This window comes from Macaca fascicularis, chromosome 1 (genome assembly GCF_037993035.2).
Source record: "Macaca fascicularis isolate 582-1 chromosome 1, T2T-MFA8v1.1".
Classification (NCBI taxonomy): Eukaryota; Metazoa; Chordata; class Mammalia; order Primates; family Cercopithecidae; genus Macaca; species Macaca fascicularis.
Window position 1 is genome coordinate 84,168,930 of NC_088375.1, and position 18,238 is coordinate 84,187,167.

Here is an 18,238-nt window from a genome sequence, read left to right on the forward strand (position 1 = left end):
TCAAAAAAGAAAAAAAAAAAAAAAGAAAGAAAGAAAGAATAAGGTCGGGCGTGGTAGCTTATAGCTATCCAGGCTGAGTGCAGTAGCATGATCATGGCTCACTGCAGCCTCAACCTCCTGGGCTCAAGTGATCTTCCCACCTCAGACTCCCGAGTAGCTGGGACTACAGGGGCGTGCCACCACACCTGGCTAATTTTTGTATTTTTTGTAGAGATGGGGGTCTCACTATGTTGCCCAGGCTTGTTGTCAACTCCTAGACTCAATCCTTGTCTATGTTGCCCAGGCTTGTCTTGAACTCCTAGACTCCCAATCCTCCCAGCTTGGCCGCCCAAAGTGCTGGGATTGCAGGTGTGAGCCACTGTGCCTGGCAGCAAAACATTTTTAACGTGTCTTTTGTCATAAGAAAAAATATATTTGGAACAGCAAAAAATCAAAATATCAACTTCAACACTTAAGAGCAAAACTGAGTTTTATAAAACCTCACATACTATAAAAGGTAAGGACATAAAATAATTTTTATTTTTACCTCTTAAATATCTTAAAATAATAGTGGAAATAGTGTTTTAACTAGGCTTTACATATAGATTATAAATTTTAAATTAAGTACTAAAATCAAATACATAGACTTTCAGTTTACAGCCTGGGATATAAGAAGCTTGGAAGATGCTACTCCATCCTAACACCAGGTAAAAAACTGAACATACTTAAAAAATCAACGACACTTCTTAGATCTCTAAGAGAATTGAGGGCCAAGGCAAACTGTCCACAAAATTAGAAAGAATGAAAGGCAAATATGTAGAAATCACAATTTACTGGAGCAGAAACATGTGAGCAAAAACCTCTAGGAACCAGTGCTGGGGTAGGAAAAACGGAACTGTAATTTATGTGGTAGGTGCGGGCAAGTCTGACCATTAAGCATTTACTCAACGGGACCCAGTTATGAGGGTTTTTTGAAAAGCATACTTTTGTGAGTTTTACTTCCAGGGGCTTAATCTGTTTCTTAGTGAATACTACAGAAATACACCCTCTTGTTTCCTGCAAGGGGAAGAGAAAACTAACAATTTTGAATTAAAATGGAGCATTCTGTTCTTCTTAGCAAGGCCTGACCTCAGGAAAAAGTATTTAACCAGAAGCTAACATGCTAGGGTTTTATCAGAGGCTAGCTGACCTGGGGCAAGAGAAAAACCCAATCCCAGCCCACTCTAGCCACCCCGTGCCACCTAAGAGGAGGAAAAACTGAGGTGCATTTGTGAAGTTCACAGTCTAGAAGCTCAGGCTGACACAGTTCCTTTTACATAGTATATCTTGTTTGGCAATTAAGAAAAAATTACAAGGTACGAAAAGAGGCAAAAAACATAGTTTGAAGAGACAAAGCAAGCATAAAAACCAGCCTTAGATATGGCAGTGATGTTGAAATTTTAAAGAACTATGAGTAATAAGCTAAGGCCTCTAATGGATAAAATAGCATGCAAGAACAGATGGGCAATGCAAGCAGAGAGATGAAAATTTCTTGAGCTTGAGGATATATTATTTATTTTTCTTTTTTTTTCCTTCCACAACAGTTATCTCAGAAGAGGATATATTAATAGGAACTTCCAAAACTAAAAAACAAAGAGAACAAAGACTGAAAAAGTCAGCACAGAATGTCCAAGGATTGTGGGACAGCTACAAAAGGTGTAACTTTATGCATTAATGGAAATACAAGAAGGAGAGGAAAGAGAGAAAAAAAGGAAGAACTATCTGAAATATAATGAATGAGAGTTTCCCTAATTTAATGTCAAATACCAAACCAAAGATCTAAGAAGCTCAGAGCATACCAAGCAGAGAAAATGCCACAAAAACCTCTAGATTTACACCTATCATATTCAAACCACAGAAAATCCAAGACAAAGAAAAATTCTGGTTCAGCTATGGTGGCTCACACCTGTAATACCAGCACTTTGGGAGGCTGAGGCGGGCAGATTGCTTGAGCCCAGCAGTTCGAGACCAGTCTGGGCAACATGGCAAAACCCCATCTCTACATACGAAAAAAAAGGAAAAAAAAAAAATCCTGAAAGAAAAGACTTTGCCGATAGAGGAGCAAAGATAAGAATTTCATCTGACTTCTTAGAAACCAGGCAAGCAAGAGGAGACTGGAGTGAAATGTCTTGTGTTGAGAAAAAAAATCTGGCAATCTAAACCCCTGCACCCTATGAAATTATCATTCAAAAGTAAAACAGGACTGGGCATCATAGCTCACGCCTATAATCTCAGCACTTTGGAAGGCCAAGAGGGAGGACTGCTTAAGCCCAGGAGTTCTGGAGCAGCCTGAGAAACACAGCTAGACCTCATCTCTACAATAATAAATAAAATAAAATAATTTTTTTATTTTTTTATTTTTTAGAGACGGAGTCTTGCTCTGTTGCCCAGGTGGGAGTGCAGTGGCACAATCTTGGCTCATTGCAAGCCCTACCTCCCAGGTTCACGACATTCTCCTGCCTCAGCTTCCCGAGTAGCTGGGACTACAGGCACCTGCCACCATGCCCAGCTTATTTTTTGTAATTTTAGTGGAGACGGGGCTTCACCGTGTTAGCCAGGATGGTCTCGATCTCCTGACCTCATGATTCACCCGCCTCAACCTCCCAAAGTGCTGGGATTACAGGCGTTAGCCACCATGCCCGGCCAATAAAACAAAAATTTTTTAAGTGAAAGAAAAATAAAGACTTTCTCAGAGAAAGAAACTTGAGAAAATCTGTCACTAGTAGGACTGCCTTGTAAGAAATGTTTTTTTTTTCTTTTTGAGATGGAATCTTGCTCTCTTGCTCAGGCTGGAGTGCAATGGAGTGATCTTGGCTCCCTAAAACCTCCACCTCCCAGGTCCAAGCGATTCTCATGCCTCAGCCTCCCAAGCAGCTGAGACTATAAGCGCCACCATGCCCGGCTAATTTTTGTATTTTTAGCAGAGATGGGGTTTCACCATGTTGGCCAGGCTGGTCTTGAACTCCTGACCTCAAGTGATCTACCCACCTCAGCCTCCCAAAGTGCTAGGACAACAGGCGTGAACCACCATGCCCGGCCAGAAATGTTAAATGATGTTCTTTAGAGAAAAAGAAAATGATACATGTCAGAAATTCATATATAAATAAAGGAAGTGTATCAAAGAAAGAATACATTGAAGGTAAAATACAAACTTTTATTTTCCTTATTCCTAATTGTTCCAACAGATAACAGTTTGCTCAAAATAATAACAGCAACAGCATATTTGATTATGTATGATTATGTGTATATATGCTTATGCATGCTTAGGTATAAATAAAATAATGACAGCAATGATACAAAGGAAAGGAGGGATTAATTAGGATTATTTTGTTATTATCAGGTACTAATACTACCCATGAAGCTGTACAGGGTTATTTGAAAGTGGATGTGGATTAGTTGTAAAAAAGCTTATAATGTAAACTCTAGAGCAACCATTAAAGAAAGTTAAAAGAAAAAAGTATAACCTATATGCTAAAAAAGCAGAAAAAAATGGAATTACATAAATTAAACCATAAAAGGCAAAAAAAAGAGTGGAATATAAAAATAGAAATAAAGAATATGAGCAACGAATAGAAAATAGTAATAAATATGACAGATATTACTGTATGATAATCCAATTATATCAATAATCACTTTGAAATCTACTTTAAACATAAAGACACAGATAGATTAAAAGTAAATGGATGAAGGCCAGGTGTGGTGGCTCACCCCTATAATCCCAGTACTTTGGGAGGCCGAGGTGGGTCCCATTGCTCGAGCCAAGGAGTTCAAGACCAGCCTAGGGTACACTGACACCCCATGTCCATACAAAAAATACAAAAATTAGCAGGTGTGGTGGCTTATGCCTGTAGTCCCAGCTACTTGGGAGGCTGAGGTGGGAGGATTTCTTAAGCCCAGGAGGTTGAGGCTGTAGTGAGCCACTGCACTCCAGCCTAGGCTACAGAGGGAGACCCTGTTCTCAAAAACAAAAAACAAACAAACAAACAAAAAAAACAGGGCTAGGCTCAGTGGCTGACACCTGTAATCCCAGCACTTTGGGAGGCTGAGGCAGGCACATTTCTCGTGGTCAGAAGTTCTGGACCAGCCTGGCCAAGATGGTGAAAAAACCTGTCTCTACTAAAAATACAAATATTAGCCAGGTGTGGTGGACACGTAATCCTAGCTACTCGGGAGGTTGAGGCATGAGACTTGCTTGAACCTAGGAGGCAGAGGTTGCCTGGGCGACAGAGCAAGACTTCGTCTCAAAAAAAAAAAAAAAAAAAAAAAAAAGTAAATGGATAAAGAATATGCCATGCTAACACTAATCAAAAGAAAGGAGGAGCAGTTATATTAATTTCAGACAAAGTAGACTCCAGAGCAAGAAAAGGCGTCAGGAATAAAAAGGGGCATTACATAATGAAAAAGGGGTCAATGTTCCAAGAAGACATAATATTTTTTCTGGTTTTTTTTTTTTTTTTTTTTGAGACAGATTCTTGCTCTGTCACCCAGGCCGGAGTGCAGTGGTGCAACATCAGCTCACTGCAACCTCCGCCTCCCAGGTTCAAGCAATTCTGTCTCAGTCTCCCGAGTAGCTGGGATTACAGGTATCTGCCACTACACCTGGTTAATTTTGTATTTTTAGTAAAGATGGGGTTTCACCATGTTGGCCAGGCTGGTCTCGAACTCCTGACCTCAAGTGATCTGCCCGCCTAAGCTTCCCAAAGGGCTGGGATTACAGGCGTGAGCCACTGCACCCGGCCAACAATACTTAATATTTATGTGCCTAATAACAGAATATCAAAACATGAGGCAAAATACATTAACTACTGACAAATAGATCAATCCACCAGTTGGAGATTTGGATACCCCCCATCAGAAATGAACAGATCCAACGGGCAGAAAATCAGCAAGGACATAAACTCAACAATATCATCAATTAACTGGATATAATTGGTATCTATAGACTACTTCATCCAACAACCGCAGAATATACTTTCTACTCAGGGTTGTACAGAAAATTCATGAAGATCTCATTCTGGGCCATGAAACATACCTTAACAAAATTAAAAGAATAGAAATCATACAATGTATGCTCTTACACCACAATGAACTTCTACCAGAAATCAATAACAAAGAAAGCTGTAAAATCTGAAGATATGTCTAAATAATACATGAGTCAAAAAAGCAATCTAAAAGAAGAAATGGAAAAATATTCTGAACTAGATAAAAATAAAGAGACAAATTGTCAAAATTTGTGTGATGCAGTCAAAGCAGCACTTAGTGGGAAATTTGTAGTATCGAATGCATTTATTAGTAAAGAAGATCTAAAATCAGTAATTTAAGCTTCCACCTTAGGAAACTAAAAAAAAAAAAAAAAAAAAAAGCAAATTAAATACAAAGTAAGCAGAGTATTATAAATTAGAGCAGAAATCAATAAAATTAAAAATAGGAAATTAAGAGAAAAAAATCAACAAAACCAAAAGTTGGTTCTTTAAAAAGATCAATGATATTGATAAGCCTCTAGCTAGGCTAAGAAAAAAGAGGACACAAATTATTAATTTCAGAAATGAAAAAGGGGCCTCATTACAGATCCTATGGACTTTAAAAAGATAATAAAAGAATACTATAAACAACTATATGCCCATATATATATATATATATTTTTTTTTATAACCTAAAAAAAAAAAATGAACAAACTCCTTGAAATTTCTAAAACTCGCATAAGAAAAAACTGGAAGGCTCTGAATAGGTTTATATCTATTAAATAAATTGAGTCAATAATTAATAACCTTCCAAAACAGAAAGCACCAGGCCCAGATGGGTTCACTGAGGAATTCTACTAAACATTTGAGGAAGAAATTATACCCAACCTCTGTAATGTTTTAGAGGATAGAAGCAGAGAAAATACTTCCTAACTCATTCTCCAAGGTTAGCATTACCTTAATACCAAAATCTGACAAAGACACTGTGAAAGACAACAACAAGCCATGCATAATGGAATGTACTCATAGTCCTAGCTACTGGGAGGCTGAAGTGGGAGAATCACTTGAACCCGGGAGTCTTAGCCCAGCCTGGGCAACATAGATCCCCTGTCCAAACATGAAAAGAAAAAAACTATAGATCAGTATCTCTCATAAACACAGAAGCAAAAATCCTCAATAAAATATTAGCAAATTGAATCCAATGATGTATACAAGGATTTAAGATCACAGCCAAGTGAGACTTTTTTTTTTTTTTTTTTTGAGACAGAGTCTTGCTCTGTCGCCCAGGCTGGAGTGCAGTGGCGTGAACTCGGCTCACTGCAAGCTCTGCCTCCTGGGTTCACGCCAGTCTCCCGTCTCAGCCTCCCAAGTAACTGGGACCACAGGTGCCCACCACCACACCCAGCTAATTTTTTTGTACTTTTAGTAGAGACGGGATTTCACCATGTTAGCCAGGATGGTCTCGATCTCCTGACCTCGTGATCCACCTGCCTTGGCCTCCCAAAGTGCTGGGACTACAGGTGTGAGCCACCGCACCTGGCCCCAAGTAAGATTTATCTGAAGTATGCAAGGCTGATTCAACATTTGAAAATTAATTAATATAAGTCAGGCGTGGTGGCTCACGCCTGTAATCCCAGCATTTTGGGAGGCTGAGGTGGGTAGATGATTTGAGGTCAGGAGTTCAAGACCAGCCTGGCCAACACAGTGAAACCCTGTCTCTACTAAAAAGTTACCCAGGCGTGGTGGCATGTGCCTGTAGTCCCAGCTACCCAGGAGGCCGAGGCAGGAGAATGCTTGAACCTGGGAGGTGGAGGTTGCAGTGAGCCGAAATCGTGCCACTGCATTCCAGCCTGGACAACAGAGCAAGACTCCATCTAAAAAAAAAAAAAAAAGGAAAAAAAAAAAAGAAAATTAATTAATATAATCCATCACATCGGTAGGCTAAAGAAGAAAAATCGTATGATCAGATTGATAGAGGCAAAGTATTTGACAAAATTCAACACTCATTCATGATAAAAACTCTCAGTAAACTAGGAATAGACAACTTTCCCAACCTGATAAACAAAAAAAAAAAAATCTACAAAAAAACCCCATGTCAAATATCATATTTAATGGTGAGAAACTAGAAGTTTTCCCACTAAGATCAGGAATAAGGCAACGATGTCCTCTCTTATCACTCTTTTCAACATCATACTGGAAGTCCCAGCTAATGCAGTAAGACAAGAAAGAGGAATAAAAGGTAGAATTGGGAATAAAAAAAAAAATGTCTGTTTTAGGCGGGTGACACGACTGCCTATGTAGACAATCTGAAAGAACTGACAAAAAAAAAAAAAAAAAAAAAATCCCTGGAACTAATAAGTGACTACAGCAAAGTTGCAGGATACAAAGTTAACATACAAAAGTCAACTGCTTTGTCATATACCAACAATAAACAAGTATGATATGAAATTAAAAATATAGCACAGTATCATTTACCTTAATACTCCCAAAATGAAATACTTAAGTATAAATCTAACAAATATGTACAAGATCTATATGAGCAAAACTCTGATGAAAGAAATCAAAGAACTAAATAAGAGATATTTCATGTTCATGGATAAGAAGACACAACACTGTCAAGATACTAGTTCTTCTCAACTTGATCTATAAATTCAATGCGATACAAGTCAAAATCCCGGCAAGTTGTTTTATGGATTTGACAAAATGATTCTAAAGTCTATATTGAAAGGCAAGGCCGGGCGCGGTGGCTCACGCCTGTAATCCCAGCACTTTGGGAGGCCGAGACGGGCGGATCAGGAGGTCAGGAGATCGAGACCATCCCTGGCTAACACGGTGAAACCCCGTCTCTACTAAAAAATACAAAAAACTAGCCGGGCGAGGTGGCGGGCGCCTATAGTCCCAGCTACTCGGGAGGCTGAGGCAGGAGAATGGCGTGAACCCGGGAGGCGGAGCTTGCAGTGAGCTGAGATCCGGCCACTGCACTCCAGCCTGGGCGACAGAGCAAGACTCCGTCTCAAAAAAAAAAAAAAAAAAAAAGAAAGGCAAAAGACCTACTATAGCCAACACAATATTGAAGAAGAACAAAGTTGCATGGCTGATGCTATTCAACTTTGAAACATACTATAAAGCTACAGTAACCAAGACAGCGTGGTAGTGGCAAAGAATAAAATAAAATAGATCAATGGAACAGAATAGAGAGCCCAGAAATAAATCCACATAATCAATTATCTTCAACAAATGGGCAACAGTGGAGAAAAGTCAGTCTTTTCAATGAATGGTGCTGCAACAACTGGACACTCACATACAAAACAAAACAAAAAAAGAATCTAGAGAAAAACCTTACACCTTTCACAGAGAGAATCACAAACATAGATGTAAAATCCAAAACTATAAAACTCCTAGAAAGTAACACAGGAAAAAAAATCTAGATGACTTTGGTTTTACGACAACACTTTAAATATGACACCAAAGGCATGATCCATGAAAGAATGAAATGATGAGCTGACCTTCATTAAAATTAAAGACTTCTGTTTGGTTAAAGATGTAAAGAGAATGAAAAGACAAGCCACAGACTGGGAGAAAATATTTGTAAAATATACATCTGATAAGGAACTGCTTTCCAAAATATACAAAGAACTCTTAAAACCCAACAATACGAAAACAAACAATTGGATTAAAAAATGAGCCAAGGATCTTAACAGACACCTCACCAAAGAAGATATACAAATGGCAGATAAGCATATGAAAAGATGCTCAATGATGAAATGTATATGTCATCAGGGAAATGCAAATTTAAATAATAAGATACCACAACAAACCTATTAGAATTGCCAAAATCCAGAACACTGACAATACCAAATGCTGATGAGGATGTGGTGCAACAGGAAATCCCATTCACTGCTGATGGAATGCAAAATGGTACAGCCACTTTAGAACACAGCTTGTCAGTTTCTTATATAACTAAGCATACTCTTACCATATGATCCAGCAATTACACTCGTTGGTATTTACCCAAAGGAGCTGAAAACTTACGGCTACACAAAAACCTGCACACAGATGTTTATGGCACCTTTATTCGTAATTGCCAAAATTCGAAAGCAACCAAGATGCCTTTCAGTTTGTCAATGAGTAAATAAACTGTGGTACATCCCAACAATGTAATATTATCCAATGCTAAAAAGAAATGAGCTATCAAGCCATGAAAAGACATGAAAGAAACTTAAATGTATACTAGTAAGTGAAAGAAACCAATATAAAAAGTTTATATACTGTATGACTTCAAATATATGACAGTCTGCAAAAGACAAAACTATGAAAACAGTAAAAAGATCAGTGATTTCCAGGGGCTCAGGGGAAGGGATAAAAAGGTGAAACACAGGCCGGGTGCGGTGGCTCACGCCTGTAATCCCAGCGCTTTGGGAGGCCGAGGCAGGCGGATCACAAGGTCAGGAGATCGAGACCACGGTGAAACCCCGTCTCTACTAAAAATACAAAAAAATTAGCCGGGCGCGGTTGTGGGCGCCTGTAGTCCCAGCTACTCGGGAGGCTGAGGCAGGAGAATGGCGTGAACCCGGGAGGCGGAGCTTGCAGTGAGCCGAGATCGCGCCACTGCACTCCAGCCTGGGCGACAGAGCAAGACTCCGTCTCAAAAAAAAAAAAAAAAAAAAAAAAGGTGAAACACAAAAGATTTTTAGGGCAGCGAAACTACTCTATATGATACATAATGGTAGATACATGATATTATACATTTGTCAAAACTCTTAAAATGTTCCACACCCTTAAACACATTAATGTGAACTATGGTCTTTAGGTGAAATGATGTGTTAATGAAGGTAATGACTGTAACAAATATACCACTCTGGTGGGAGATAATAGGGGGAGACTACACAGGTGTGGGGTCAGGAAGTATATGGGAAATATCTGTATCTTCTTCTCAATTTTGCTATGAACCTAAAACCTCTCTAAAGAAAAAAGTGTACTGAATCAAAAATCAAATATAACAAGGATCGATAAAAATATCACTATGTAGACATAGCGTAGTAGTACTTAGCTTCTGGCTCCCTTTGCTTATGGATCTCTCTCAAACTCACACACACAACACCTGTTCAAATATAACATATTAGCTTTGTTTTTACTTCTACTATTTAAAAGAAAGAATTAAAAACAAGTGTCTTCTTTGTGAAAAGAATAAGTCTTTGCTCTTATCACATTTTCAATCTTTCATATAAAAATATTCATCTGCCTCAAGAAGCCAAAGGTGTGAGAAATTTTATACTGCAAGGATAACTAACAATATATCATTGGCTGGGCATGGTGACTCAAGTCTGTAATCTTAGCACTTTGGAAGGCCAAGGTGGGAGGATCATTTGGGCCCAGGAGTTCGAGACCAGCCTAGGTAACACAGTGAGACTCCATCTCTATAAAACCAACAAAAAATATATTAGCTGGGAGTGGTGGTACATGCCTATAGTCTCAGCTACTTGGGAGACTGAGGCGGGAGGACTGCCTGAGATTGAGAGGTTAAGGCTGCAGTGAGCCATAATGGCACCACTATACTCCAGCTTGGACAACAGAGTGATACTTTCTCTCAAAAAAATAAATAGGCCAGGCACAGTGGCTCATGCCTGTAATCCCAGCACTTTGGGAGGCCAAGGGCAGATCACTTGAGGTCAGGAGTTTGAGACCAGTCTGGCCAACATGGTGAATCCCTGTCTCTACCAAAAATACAAAAAATTAGCTGGGTGTGGTGGCATGCACCTGTAATCCCAGCTACTTGGGAGGCTGAGGTGGAAGAATCACTGGAACCCGGGAGGTAGAGGCTACAGTGAGCTGAGATCGTGCCACTGCACTCCAGCCTGGATGACAGAGTGAGACTCTGTCTCAAATAACATAAATAAATAAATAAATAAATAAATATTAAATAAAAAATGTGATTGAGGAACACAGAATGCTATACACAGACACACAACTGACAAGACTTTTCCTCAAAATAACATCAACTGCAAAAGAACACTGTGAATATTTTCACGGTTATAAACATTTTTATTTATAAAGATCGTATCGGCCGGGTGTGGTGGCTCACGCCTGTAATCCCAGCACTTTGGGAGGCCAAGGTGAAGTTAGGAGTTGGAGACCAGCCTGGTCAGCCCAGTGAAACCCCATCTCTATTAAAATTACCAAAAAAATTAGCTGGGCGTAGTGGTGCATGCCTGTAATCCCAGCTACTCAGGAGGCTGAAGCAGGAGAAAAGCTTGAATCCGGAAGGTGGAGGTTGCAGTGAGCCGAGATCGACCCACTGCACTCCAGCCTGGGCAACAGAGCGAGAGTCAGTCTCTAAATAAATAAATGAAAATAAAGATCCTATCTATCCCAAGCCAAAATAGTTTTCATTTTCCAAAAAGGAAATGAAACAATACATTATTAGACTATGATTCAAACTAAAAAATTTATTTAATCTAATTTTCAAACTCATTACATTTTTAAGAGTTCAGCTATAAGGAAAATTTTCCAATATAATACTTATACTTATTTCAGTTTAGGCTTAGATTTCTCAGTGTCTAATCACTAAGTACTTAGCAAGTGAATACCTGTTTCTAGTCTCTGAAAAGAAATAAAATTTCTTCTAACCATATAAGCTAGCCAGGACATCATAACTGTTGAACTGACTAATGATAGCAGAATATGCTGAGGTTACTAAATAAAAGCCTTCATAGTTACCCAAGTTATTAACAGCCAAACATTCAGAATTTCACAGAACATATGCAAGAATGTTTGAGCCCTTAAAATAGCAGAATAATAAGAACTCAGACACAAGACAAAGCTCAAGAAAAAGATCTGTAAGTCCTTTCTTTTTTTTATAACTTTTATTTTTAGGCTTTGTTGGAAATAGTACCTCTTAAAACCTACACGGTGATAAACCTACACGGCCCTAGAAAAATTTTCAACCTTAATAACATAAAATACATTGAGTTTTTAAACAAAGAGCCAAGATACTCAGAACAATTCTTACCACTTGGATAAGAAATTCTACTGGAAAACCACCTAATGTTTCAGTGTCAGAGCCAGAAATTTTACTTCTCCACGGCGACTGTCCCAATAAAGGATCATTATCCTGTGGAAATAAAAGGGAATTATTTAATCATTGACTATTCAGAGGAAGAAACTTATTTTTTTATTTTATTTTTTTAAACAGAGTCTCGCTCTGTTGCCAAATGTGATCTCAGCTCACTGCAACCTCCGACTCCTAGGTTCAAGTGATTCTCCTGCCTCAGCCTCCCAAGCAGCTGGGATTACAGGTGCGCACCACCATACCCAGCTAATTTTTGTATTTTTAGCAGAGATAGCATTTCACCATGTTGGTCAGCTGGTCTCAAACTCCTGACCTCATGATCTGCCTGCCTCGGCCTCCCAAAGTGCTGGGATTACAGGCGTGGGCCACTGCGCCCAGCCAGGAAGTATCTTACTTTTAGAAAAACAGAAAATTCTGTTATAATTAATATTATATTAAAATCCAATAAAAAGGAAAATATTTCTGGAGGTGAAGCAACTATTTATGTTATTTAATATTTTCAATTCAAAACAGTCTGCGTATCTTTTGTAGTTGTAATAGATGTGTATTTCTTAAGAATATAGTTCACCTTCGTAATAATCAATTAAATTATTGATAATATTTCTAAAATATACTTACCATAATTGGTGACTGGAGAGGAGGAGTATAATGTAACCGTGGTGGGGTCATAAAAAATCGAGAAGGCCGCTGTTTCTGTCCAAAGGCAGCAATTGGCATTGTCTCATGAGGCTCATTACTCTGAGAAAACAGATTAATCCACAAAACTTAAAGAAATTTACCATCATTTAAGCTTTATAATTATTGTATTTCAGCTTGAGATATATATTCGCGCATATTCTATGATTCATATAGAATTTATTACTTATATATTTAATTATTTATAGAGTAGCATATTAGTCTATACAGATCAAAGGCTAGAACTTAAAACAGAGTATGAAAACACTACTTTGCTGCCAAAAGGATGAACCTCCAGAAGACAAAAAGAAATAAAAAAAAAAGGGGGGGATCAAAATAGTTCAGAGAATCAAAGATTATTATTAAAGTTTTCTATGGCCACCTTTGGTTATCTGCATTTAGACTTTCCGAATATATTCTACAATAATTAAAAATCAATTCTTATTTAGCCAGGGAGAAATATTTGGGTGACCTCATAAAAACAGTTAAATTAATTAAACAAAGAAGCAATTTACTTTTTTTTTGAGACCAAGTTTCACTCTTGTTGACCAAACTGGAGTGCAATGGCGCGATCTGGGCTCACTGCAACCTCCACCTCCTGGGTTCAAGCAATTCTTCTGCCTCAGCCTCCCAAGTAGCTGGGATTACAGGCGCGCACCACCACGCCTGGCTAACTTTTTGTATTTTTAGTAGAAATGGGGTTTCACCATGTTAGCCAGGCTGGTCTCGAACTCCTGACCTCAGGTGATCCACCCACCTCGGCCTGCCAAAGTGCTGGGATTATAGGCATGAGCCACCGTGCCCAGCCAATTTACTTTTTTTAAAAGGAGAGTTTAAAGATTTAATCCTTTAATGTAAAAACTTAAGAGTAGTGTACTCTGTTCTACATTTAGTTCCAACTTTCTTTCTCTCCTATTGTGGAGAGATATCAAGCAATATTGTATTTCTGCACTAAGGAGATATATATATATATATATATATATATTTCTTTTAGGAAATATATTTACAAAGACAGACATACATATATAAAAATACATTCTAGGCAGAGGTTGCAGCGAGCCGAGTTCACACCACTGCGCTCCAGCCTGGGCGACAGAGCAAGACTCCGTCTCAAAAAAAAACAAAAAATCTCGATTCTAGTCTCAGCCTAATAGGAAACCAGATCTAGAGCCTTGAATAAACTACGCAACTGTACTTATGTCTGAGTTTCATCATGCAAAAGCGAAGGTAATTAACACCCATCCTGCATACCTCTGAAAATAAAACAGGAGAACAAATAAGTACAAGATGTTACTTCATACTTTAAAAATAATTTTGCAAAAGGACTATACTTTAACCTAACAGCTGCAATGAAAACGTTATGTAGCTTCTTCTCCAAGGTTATTTAGTCAGGACTCATCAGTTTGGTTATACTGAAGTGCCGTGTCGTTAAGGTCCAACAGAGAAATTCTAGTTCCTGGAAAATGGAAGACTTAAGTATAGTTCCGAACCAGGGGTCTAGCAAATAGGGCTGGGGGCCCCTAAGGATCTCTTCCTCTGTGAGCTAAAGTCTTGATTCTAACATAAAACACGATTTCTAAGAAAACTCTATATAACACATTTAACAGGCATAAAACACAAATGTATTATGAAATACTACTTACGAGAACTTCATAGTCAGGGATGGTATGGGTTCCAAGCCCTGTCCTATCAAAAGTTACTCTATAAGTAGCATTAAGAGTATCCACAGCATCTATTTGTCCAGTGAACAAACCATCATGAACACCACGTAATCGTGCTGAGAAAAGAACAAAGGCATTATGATGTGTGGGAGATACAAAGAAGAGTCAAATATAAAACTGTTCCAAGCATGAAATTTAAATCATAGTACAGTATTTTGTCTATTAGAGTTTCAAAACAAGCATGCACTTTATTTTTGGCTTAGAGAAACAGCAAAGATTTTTTGAAACAAAAACCAAAACTATATATGATGATCCCTAATTTCACATATGAATAAAATTATATTACTCCCAAATTAAGAGAAAAATATTTTAAATAATTTAACTGCAAAAAAAACAATAAAAGAACTTTGGTCATTAAACTAATGAGTGAAGCACCAGGAGTAGTTCAATTTAAAAAAAAAAAAGACAAAGATTTTGTGTAGAAAAGAATTAAAGAATTTAATACAGCAGGCCTGAGACTGCTATACTTAGGAAAACCTCCTTGCAAGGTTGGCCTTTGTCTGGTATCTGGGAACTTTGATTTCAGAAGTGTTCCCACTGTTCCCTAATTAATAATGGTGGTTTACTGTGTCTAGATCGTGCAGACGATGTGGTTAATGCTGGATACCTGCTTTCCCTCTAGAAGACTGGAATTTTAATATGTACTAGGCAAAAGTTGCCTACATACTCAGCCCCCAGTAGAAACTCTGGTCACTGAGTCTAATGAGCTTCCCTGGTAGACAACACTTATAAGCGTTGTGACAACTTGTCTCTGGGGGAATTTAAAAAGTCTTGCATGACTCTATTGGGAGAGGACTTTTGAAAACTTGCCCATGGTTTCCTCTGGACTTTGCCCCAGGCACCTTACTCTTTTGCCAATTTTGTTTTGTATCCTTCACTGTAACAAATGTTTTTATCCTTCACTGTAACAAATGTTACCCATGAGTACATGTACTGAGTACTCTGAGTCTTTCTAGTGAATCACTAAAACTAGTAGTCTTGGAACTGATGACACAGATGAACTCTGTCACTATTATTTAAGTCCAGCCTAAAATAACATCAGAGAAATCCAAACAAACATCCAACATGAGTAAAAAATTTAAGAACAGCAGCATCGATGGCTTTAAACTGGGCAAACTAATATATTTTAGACTAACCAAATAGTATAATACACAACATTTTAATAGAACACAGAAATACACAATGCAAAACTGTTTAAAATAAAAGGATCAATTGATAAAAACACAACTGTAGAGGATGAAAATCCCTCTCAGTTTCTGACAGATCCTTTAAGGGAAAAGTAAACATGGATACAGAAGATGTGAATAATGAAGCTGAATAAACAAATATAAACATAGAAAAGGACTACTAGTTATGGTGGCATGAAGAGGCTGGTAATTCCTCTCCACAAAAAACAAGTACGAATGAGATTGTCATGAGATTGTCAAAAACCATTCCAGGGTACTGGAAATGGATCAAATGTAGAAAACAAGAAACATTTATTGTTGAAAAAGTGCTAGAGCTTCAAGTTAGGGCAGGGGGACTCAGTGGCCTTTTTGTATGAGGTTATTCACATACCCACTACTACCATCAACGTGGTTGATGAGAATGGTTTTATTAGTTCAGGGTTGGTCACAAAAACCAGCCAGAATTTTGGTTGGTCATGAAAGACAGTCAGAAATTTAACAGGGAGGTCCTGGAAACTAGAGAGCTAATAAAAGGGTGGAAATAAGCTCTCTCTACCATCCCTGGCTAACTGGGTTACTACGCAAATGGATGGGGAAGATCTAATAGTCTGGCAAAAAGTCAAAGCTAAAGATGACTTGAAAACTAGCAGCAATTTTGTATATACGTTCTCCAACTCACATATAAATCAATGTGAGGCTTTTCCCAATCAAGATGTTTGAGCATAACCTCTGTTCAAATCATTAGGTGATCATTAAGTTATTATTATTATTTTGAGATGGGAGTCTCATTCTGTTGCCCAGGATGGAATGCAGTGGCATGATCTCAGCTCACTGCAACCTCCGCCTCCTGGGTTCAAGCGATTCTCCTGCCTCAGCCTCCTGAGTAGCTGGGATTACAAGTGCCCGCCACCACACTCGGCTAATTTTTTTTTTTTTTGTATTTCTAGTAGAGACAGGGTTTCACTATGCTGGCCAGGCTGGTCACAAACTCCTGACATCAGGTGATCCACTCGCCTCAGACTCCCAAAGTGTTGGGATTACAGGCGTGAGCCACCACACCCAGCCCTGACCACTAAATTATATGCAGACACAGGCACAACTCTTTGGAAGCCAAGTTTAATAATAAATATAAGAATAAAAACATGAAGCAAGACATCAGTATTTGCATAGCCAAGTTATTAAAGCAAATCCAACTCTCCAAAAAAATACATAGTTGCTATAATATATTATCTGAAATATCAAGTTTTCCACTACTAGACATGTAAAGAAGTAGGAAAGTATGGCTCTTAATCAAGAAAAGTACAGTAATAAATTGATAGAGATAATATATTTAGCAAAGACTTAAAAAGCAGCTGTTATAAATATATTGAAAGAATTAAAGGAAGCTGGGCGCAGTGGCTCATGCCTGTAATCCCAGCACTTTGGGAGGCCCAAGTAGGTGGATCACTGGAGCTCAGGAGTTCAAGACTAGCCTGTGCAACATGGTAAAACCCCATCTCTACAAAAACATACAAAAACATTAGCCAGATGTGGTGGCATGTGCCTGTAGTCCCTGGAGGCTGAGGTGGGAGGAATGCTTGAGCCCACGAGGTAGAGATTGCAGTGAGCCAAGGTCATACCATACCACTGCACCCCAGCCTGGAAGACAGAGCAAGACTCTCAAAAACAAAAAACAAACAAAAAACAAAAAACAAAAAAAAAGTTTGTGTATGTACGCACTTTTTTTCTATTCATTTCTATTTTTTGAAAAATTTATTTGATAAATAAAATTTTTATTTATTTTCCATTTACTCCTTTAGATAACCTACAGAAAATCCCAGATAACCTGGAATTATTGTTCATTTTACGAAGATTACTTTCAGGACAGTTCAGATTCTTATAATTTCTTAACAAATCAATGATTTTAATAAATGATTTTAATATCTTTTTTAACACTCTCATTTCTCCAGGGGTAAACAACTGTGGCTTAAGTATCACGTCTCAAACAACTTCCTATATACTGTAGCTAAAGTATCATGTCTAGACATTTTTCCAAACTTCTCTACTATTCAAATTTTCCATTACTTTGAATACCCAGTGCATCTGTCAAACTCTTGTGCTTCTAACTCTGTATGTGACAATCACAAAGTCCAGTCACTTTTTACCTGCCAGATTCTTTGTTCCTACAGCAAAATCCCTAACAGAGTGACTTTTTTATTCTTTTTGCTCATTTTTGAGGAATAATCTACTACTCTTTGTTTACTAAAATATTTTCTAAAGAAGGAATATGTTTAATTAAATTCTGTTGTGGTCAGAGAAATTCTCTATATGATTTCAATCTTTCAAAATTTATTGACATTTTTTAATGGGCCAGTATATGGTATATGCTGATAAACAAGTCATTTGCATATATATTCTGCAGTTGTTGAGTGTAGTATTCTAAAAATATTATTTAGATCAAGATAATTGATAGTGTTGTTGAGATCCTCTATATGTGTACATACATGTTTTGGCTTCTTCTACCTATTAATTATTGGAAGTGAGGTGTTAAAACCTACAACTACGTTGTGGATTTGTCTATTTCTTTCTTTAGTTATCTCAACTATTGCTTTCATGTATTTTGAAGCTCTATTGTTAGGTATATAGTAT

At 37.9% G+C, this 18,238-nt stretch overlaps 1 protein-coding gene across 5 annotated transcripts in view; it reads right to left on the minus strand.

Annotated features, from left to right (window-relative positions):
• The window catches only part of LIN9 (lin-9 DREAM MuvB core complex component), an 88,801-nt gene that overhangs the window by 34,303 nt on the left and 36,260 nt on the right, over window positions 1-18,238 (minus strand). For 2 of the 5 annotated variants that reach the window (XM_065542721.1, XM_065542707.1), the window contains 4 exons: window positions 14,367-14,500; window positions 12,667-12,786; window positions 11,989-12,090; window positions 6,713-6,853 (listed from right to left, as the gene is read on the minus strand). In XM_065542721.1, the coding sequence (XP_065398793.1) occupies window positions 6,713-6,853; window positions 11,989-12,090; window positions 12,667-12,786; window positions 14,367-14,500 (497 nt within the window). The remainder of the gene's footprint in view (window positions 1-6,712; window positions 6,854-11,988; window positions 12,091-12,666; window positions 12,787-14,366; window positions 14,501-18,238) is intronic. The other 3 variants (XM_045397820.2, XM_045397814.2, XM_074037650.1) reach the window with 2 other exon arrangements.